Here is a 7,180-nt window from a genome sequence, read left to right as displayed (position 1 = left end):
ATTTTTTTTTTTTTTTTTTTTTGCAAGATCAAGTAAACTACAAAATAGCATTATTATTAATACTAAAATGATAATAATATATGAGAATTATTTGAAGGATGAAGTAATTTACTTTGTTCCGGGCATATATTGTTAAGAAAAAACATATAGTACTTATTGTATCATTTAGTCTCCAATATTTTGGTGCTAAATCAATTTCAACATTCATCATCAACAAGAAGACCAAAAAATAATTCAAACATAAGAGAACACTCCTAAATTAAAGTATTTAATAGCTTTTTAAAATTTTAACTTTTAGTATACATAACTAATTAAAATTTTTAAAATTGTGTTCAATAACTAATTAAAATAAAATAAAATAACAAAAAAAAAACTATTCATAGACCAACTAAACACAAAATTAAAAATTTAGATTTACATCGTTTGTAAAAACTAATATGGTATACAATAGATCAATTAACTTTTAAAAATTTTGAGCATCTCCCATAATTACTAGACATAAAATTGAAAGTTTAGAATCTACTAGAAATTTTAAAATTAATAAACCTGGTAAACACAAAATTGAAAGTTCAAATATTTATATTATACATTTTCTAAAGTTAAAAAAATTAAAGGACTAAACTATAATTTAACCTCTATTTACCAGGAAAATGAAATAAAGAAAAAATATCATTTTGATCCTTAAATTTTTTTATATAGCTTCAATTTAGTCCCTAAATTTTAAAATATTATTTTATTTGGAGTTGAGTTGTAATTGTATCCTTAAGTTGTGAGATCCTACCTTTTTACCTTTTCTGAGATCCTACCTTTTTACCTTTTCAGTTAATAACTTATCGTTTACTTTTGGACTTTGGTATTTTGTATTGATTTAATTAATTAAATATTATGATGTATAATTTTTTTTAATTAATTGAAATAGTGATAATAATTAAACTAATTAATAAAAAATTAACATAAATTATCAAAAGTGATCAGTAATAAAAATTGAAGATAAGTATGTAAAATTTTGAAAGATAGGAACGAAATGAAAACCAAGCTCAAGAAAAAAACATATAAGATCAGATGAAATCTATAAATAAAAATAATAATAATAATAATAATAATAATAATAAAAAACTGAATGGCAAGAAATAATAAAAAAAGGCTAAAATAGTAAATAAAATGAAATACCAGGGCCAGCTTTGGAATTGCGGTGGTAATGATGAGTGGAGCCATCAGCATGAGCAGCAGACAAGAGTATGGGAAGGGGTGGGTGGAAGGAGAATGCTATGTGGTGAAAGACCGAATATTTGTTGGCGCGGCCCTATTGGTTCTCATTAATGGGGCCTCCACCATATCCTCCGCCGCCATTGGAAGGAAGAGCCACCCTAAAGGGCCCACTCAAATAAATTCACAAATTAGATAACCACGAGAAGTTAATATACATCACCCAAATATTTTTCCTTCTTTTTTTTCCTGTATTTATTCGATCATCAATAAAGAAAATCCCCCAAATTGTTCATAATCTCCATCTCAAAATTGAAATGGTAATCGATATCATTTCTAATATTTGTAGTGTTTTTTACTCCTAAAATTATGATCGAGCATATCTATTGCGTGTAAAGACATATATTTAGTCCCCTGAAAGTAGTATTTATAAGATTAATTTTTTTTTTAAGAAGCAAATTTTTTATTTTTTTTCATAAATATACATAAAAATCATGCATGCATCAAATATATAAGTTACAAAAGTCTACCCAACCCAAAGTGCACCAGGTGAAGGTGGTGAAGGAAATAATTACAAGGAGATGTGTGCATATGTCAATTCAATAACAGTAGGGCCACACAAACAAGAGGCTAAGATTCAGAATGGCATGCTCCCTTCAAGCCCTCTACCACCATTAATTGTATCCCTGTCCCAAGTTATTTGAGCCCCAGAAATTCTCACCGCGTCTAACGCCATACCCAACATTGCCGCCCATATGTGGAAGGCCTCCGCTTGTCTGCAAAATCCCGCTTTATTTCTAAGGAACTGTTCAACTTATCAGCTATATCAGAACAGAAATGTACAAGAAAAACAGAACGAGAGAAAACCTCGGAGTCAAATTTCATTGGCCTAGAGAAACGGCTGTGTCCATTCCTTGATCCACGTTCAAGAGAATTGCAGGAAATTGTATCGAAGAATTCATCCTTGTTATATGCAGGCTGCAAAAAGAAACCCAAGAGAAGAGGAAATTGGTTAATACCAATATAAAGAACGAAATGTATGACATTACTAACTGATCCAATCCATACCTTAGCTCTAGGTATCGCCCAATGTCTCTCTTCCTCGTCCTTCTTGAACTTCTCGTTCATGGCTTGAAAATCAAATTCTTCAGTGAACTACAATTAGAAGAGTATTGATAATCAAATTCTTAAGTGAACAACTATGTCCATAATGTACTCATGGGATTACAACAATCTATAATCTGGGATTTAAAGTTCTTGGTGGCAAACAGTAGTCTATATTCAAAGAAGCAAGATACAAGGAATTAAAACGGGAGCGCAGAAGAAGTATTATATGATGATAGAAAGAAATGCTTGCACGTCTTTCATGCCTGGTGATAAAATTTTGAAGGAGAATGCAGTTCAAGTTTAACCCCTATATGTTACTAGAGGCAAATGTTAGAAATCACGGACCTCTAGTAGTATGATATTGTTCATTTTGAGCATAAGCTCTCGTGATCTTGCTTTTGGTTTCACCAAAAGCCCTCGTACCAATGAAGATGGTGTTCCCTACTTATAAACCCATGATCTTCCTCTTAATTAGCCAACGTGGGACTAGTCCTTTCAATAATCCTCAACACCAAAAAAGAAGGCTTTCCACTCAATGGTACCCTTGCACATCTGAAGTATCATCTTTTCAAAGATTTACTTTAGATCCTATGATTGCGTCGTGCTTTTATAATTTTATCATTTTGGCTCAAGTTCTTCAAGTACAATGTATTATCAAATTATCAGATGTCAAAGGGCCGCTAGAATCTCTATAAAAGCCAAGCTGATGGATTTTACTATTAAGGAGCAGCGCTTATTTGATCAGGAAGGCAAGATTAAATGGCTTGAAGAAGGCGATGAGAACACATTCTTTTATCAAAGCGTTATTTCTACTTTATCAGGAGAAGACGGGATTTTTTATCCTCAGAGAAGGAATTTAAGATGAAAGTATTGGTTTGTTCCAGAGGCTTTATTGCAAAGAGAGCCTGAGATTCACTCTTGTTGGGATTGATTGGGCGCCGTTAGAAGCTCAGTGTCAGACTTCACCGGAAAGTCCCTTTCTTGAGGAAGAAATCCTTAAAGCAGTTCAATGCCTTAAATCTCCAGGGCCAGAGGGCCAGGTGGTATGACAGGCGACTTTTACCTAAAAAAAAAATTCTTGAAACATCTTGAAGGCTGATTTAGTAGTAGTGTTCCAAGAGTTTATTGAAAATGACTTTTTTTTTTTTTTTTAATAAGACCAATGAGACTTGTATTTGTTTGATCCACAAGAAGAAGAAAGCTTCTAGGGTGAGTGACTTCCACCCAATTAGCCTGGTCACTTCTCTCTACAAAATTATTCCTGAAGTCCCAGCGGAGAGGTTGAAGAAAGCGATGGCTATTACAATTAGCAATTGCCATGCTGACTTTGTGGATGTGGTGACAGATTTTGGATGCTATCTTAGTTGTATCGGAGACCTTGGACGAGAGGCTTTATTCTCAAGTTAGACCTCGAAAAAGCTTATGTTAAAGTTGAGTGGCATTTCCTAGACTTGATTATGGAGTTGAAAGGTTTTGATGTAGACGTTGGATTAAAGGTTGTCTCCATAACTAATTTTTTTGATAACGATAGGTCTAGAGGCAAGATTTTGGCTAGTAGAGGGCTGATTTTAGGGTCATCAAAAAAGCCATAAGAAACATGAGACATTTTCAGTGAGATCCATGGAACCACATTGTAACTTTCAGGTTATTACCAAGAATATCACCAACTACTGAATACTGATTATTCGAGAAGAAGAAAACACTATTCAATATTGAGCTCAAAACCACTTACTGTTCAGCATAAATCAACAAGTTATACAAAATAAATAGACCAAATGATGTGAACTACAAGGAAGTAATTATATGAAAAATAATTTAGAAAACTTTATAAAGGTAAAAACCTGTTGAGGAGGCATCTCTCTCAGAGATGGAAACGAGGGTGTTTGATGTTCAACCGCAGCAATTGATATCGAAGAATTAGAAGCACCCAAGTTCCTTGCATCAACACACAGTTTCTTTGTGGAGGAAAGTACCTCTGCCCCAGACTGTGATAATTGATAAGGAGTTAATGAAGGTGCAGGCAATGTGAGCAATGGACCCGAACCCGAAATAGAAGGTGCAGTATTCAGAACAGACTGCCTGGAAAGAATTGATGTTGGGTGGAATATAGGTTTACCCGTAATCTGAGCTTTGTTATTTCCAATTTCTTGCCAGACTGAAGGAAAGGAAGAAGTAGATGTCATCACTGTTGAATGAGATGGTGAACAAACACAACATGGTTGTGAACTATCTATTAGCTGATAAAAACTAGGACGTGCAAAAAGTAGAAATGATACAGGATCAGCACATGCACAATTCTAAGTTTTCAGTAAATCATAAGTCAATATTTAAATGATTTTGAAGAGTCCGTTGGTTCTCTGTTGCCAATTGAAATGTCAATGTACTTCAGAAACTGGTACAAAGGGATTCCCCATTGTTTTCCTTTTTCTTCTCTGACTGCTGCTTGGGTACAGAAAATGACAGTTCTGTATGGGCAACGAATAACTATGTAAAATGTTACCTGCAGCAACAGATTGATGTGAAGACAACTTGCTTGGATACTGTCCATTATTAAAAGCCAGAGAATCCTGGCTCTGATTTGAGACCGTCGATGTTTCACATCCAACTGAAGGATAGAGTGGTGAGGTTGAGAACCCAGCATGCTTCGACTGCATAGGGAAAGGTACATGAGATTATCTTTTTCATGTAAAATTGGGCTAATTCTTTCTATAATAATAGTCAAACAAGAGTACCTGGATCACAGAGCCATCATGAATCTGCTTGTCCATTTCAGCAAATGAGGGGGACTTGAGTTGCAGATCCTGTTATAATAAAAACCCTTTCTAAAATGGACTCAAACTATATCGAGTAGTTTTATTTATGAAAATGTATAGCAAATAGTGTGCACATACCCCTTACTGCATGCAGGGTTAGTTTTGATTTTTTTTTACAACAGAAACATCATTATCCTAGCTGACATTGAAAGTTTTAAGTGAGAAATAAACGGAAGCGTGATTTCATGACCTAAGAACAGTTTGGCACCCCTGAGCGGTTCCTAGAGCTCTACCTTAAGATACAAACTCAAGAAGGTAGGAGGAAAAACTTGGGGGATGCAGAAACCTTTTTTCAATGTTATATCAGGACTCATTTACTAAAATTAGAAGAGAAAGATGCCACAAGTTACATTGCTTTCAAAGGTTAATCTTTGAAGATATGCATCTAATCCCATGTTTCTTGTCTCTGTTCTATACACACCTTTCTGAAAACTTAAATGTGGTGAGGAGGGGAAAAGTGATCAATACTAGAACAAGGCAACGTTATATTTTAAATTTTAAAGCTCTAAACCAAATACAATCATAGTGCATTGGTCTATTGGGGAGCGATGAGATGGGAATGTAATTAAACACATCTGTGTTACCTTGATGTCACTGCCTCGAAACAGAATATACTCATACACCTCATCGCTCGGAAGGATCTGTGGACCATCGATCTTTCGTCCTTCTGTCCCATAAGATCTAACTGTAACAACAAATGATGCGACTCTTAATATTTAAGTATTGAATATCGTTCTAACACATATAGTGATTGACCTTAACAAATAATCTTAAGAAATTTGTCAAAATAAATCCTTATTCAATGGGAAGCAGGCGTTGCTAACAAAACCCGAAATGAAGTACATAAAACTGATCATACTTGTCAATGACTACACCAAATATATATATATATATATATATATATATATATATATGGAAAACCAAGAAGTAATGAATTTTTGGAATAAAAAATTAAAAAATAATAATAAGCAATCGGCGTTTACTGGCAGTGACCGGAATAGAATCGTCTGTGTCTAAGTAATATTATCTCCGTCTACAATACCAACTATTCTACTAACAAGTAATGACCATACATGTGCCAATAGCGACTGGTATAGACAAATTTCCGAACATTATAGAGAAAATATTTATTACATAAATTCAAACATGCAAACGCCGGAATTCAAATTACAATCAGAATAAACAGAGCCATGGAGATAGCTATAGAACTGGAAGCGAAGAGCGCTAAGAAAATCACGATTTCCTACATACCATTCGCCAAGCCGATGGTACACTCTTGAATGTTGAGGTGGTAGAGAATGCCTTCGTAACGAATCTCACATTTCGTAATCAAACTTATCGTGCTCCCGATGTATGATCCCACGGGACTAGCAGAAACTTCGGAGGCAGATTCAGTCGCCATCGATCAATAAAACCTCAAAACCTCGAGATGGATGTTAAATAACAGAGAAACGTGAAGTGAAACTGAAATTGGAAGAATCAAACTCTGTAACTCGCAGCGATCCTGACGATTAGGGTTTTTCCGCTGAGCTTAATTTGGAGCAACGTTACTATGCTTCTTCGCGATTCTTCGTATCGAAGTCTTTTGAGAAAGAAGGAATTTGGTTGACGCTGCCGCCAGGGGTAAGGTTATTTATACAGTGCTCGACTGGGTTGGCGCCAAAACCATTTGGCACGGTAACTTTATATTCGTTATTTTTATTATTTCTATTTATATCATAAATGGTTAGGAATAACGATCTCACAATGGTCCCTATATTTATGTCCCCTTCCCTAAATTAGCGAATCCTAACATAAGTATATATATTTATGTCACAACTTTTTTGATCGAGCTACATATTAATCATTGTTATGTGTGATGTCCTACGTTGGTTAGAGAGGAGAACAAACCACCGGACGATTTGCCAGCCTTCTCGCTATTCCCCAAAGGGGGGTAGACACGAGCGGTGTACTAGTAAGGATGTTGGGCCTTAAAGGGGGGTGGATTTGGGGGTGGTCCCACATCAATTGGAGGAAGGAAAGAGTGCCAGCGAGGACGCTTGGCCCCAAAGGGG

The 7,180-nt window shown here is 35.1% G+C and overlaps 2 protein-coding genes across 3 annotated transcripts in view; one reads left to right on the top strand and one right to left on the bottom strand.

Moving 5' to 3' along the window:
* Positions 1-1,504, top strand: part of LOC111446405 — a 3,625-nt gene extending 2,121 nt beyond the window's left edge. For both annotated transcript variants that reach the window (XM_023085220.1, XM_023085219.1), the window contains exon 4: positions 1,174-1,504. In XM_023085220.1, coding sequence (XP_022940988.1) covers positions 1,174-1,405 — 232 coding nt within the window. In that variant the 3' untranslated portion in view covers positions 1,406-1,504. The remainder of the gene's footprint in view (positions 1-1,173) is intronic.
* A 176-nt stretch (positions 1,505-1,680) lies between these two features.
* On the bottom strand, positions 1,681-6,747 carry LOC111446404 (protein decapping 5-like). The gene is made up of 8 exons (XM_023085218.1): positions 6,378-6,747; positions 5,711-5,811; positions 5,046-5,114; positions 4,814-4,961; positions 4,155-4,498; positions 2,275-2,361; positions 2,074-2,184; positions 1,681-1,982 (listed from the first exon to the last, which is right to left on the bottom strand). Exons 1-8 carry the CDS (start codon positions 6,526-6,528, stop codon positions 1,881-1,883), a joined length of 1,113 nt encoding a protein of 370 aa, XP_022940986.1. The 5' UTR covers positions 6,529-6,747; the 3' UTR covers positions 1,681-1,880.
* Positions 6,748-7,180: the final 433 nt, after the last annotated feature.

The sequence above is a fragment of the Cucurbita moschata genome, unplaced genomic scaffold (genome assembly GCF_002738365.1).
Source record: "Cucurbita moschata cultivar Rifu unplaced genomic scaffold, Cmos_1.0 Cmo_Scf00008, whole genome shotgun sequence".
Classification (NCBI taxonomy): Eukaryota; Viridiplantae; Streptophyta; class Magnoliopsida; order Cucurbitales; family Cucurbitaceae; genus Cucurbita; species Cucurbita moschata.
This window is presented reverse-complemented; position numbering and strand designations above follow the sequence as displayed.

Coding starts and splice junctions, on each gene's coding strand:
- LOC111446404 (XM_023085218.1), bottom strand. CDS start 6,528: ATGGCGACTGAATCTGCCTCCGAAGTTTCTGCTAGTCCCGTGGGATCA. Junction 4,962..5,045: donor ATGATGGCTCTGTGATCCAG/GTACTCTTGTTT, acceptor TTCCCTATGCAG/TCGAAGCATGCTGGGTTCTC. Junction 2,362..4,154: donor GAGAGATGCCTCCTCAACAG/GTTTTTACCTTT, acceptor TTCTAATTGTAG/TTCACTGAAGAATTTGATTT.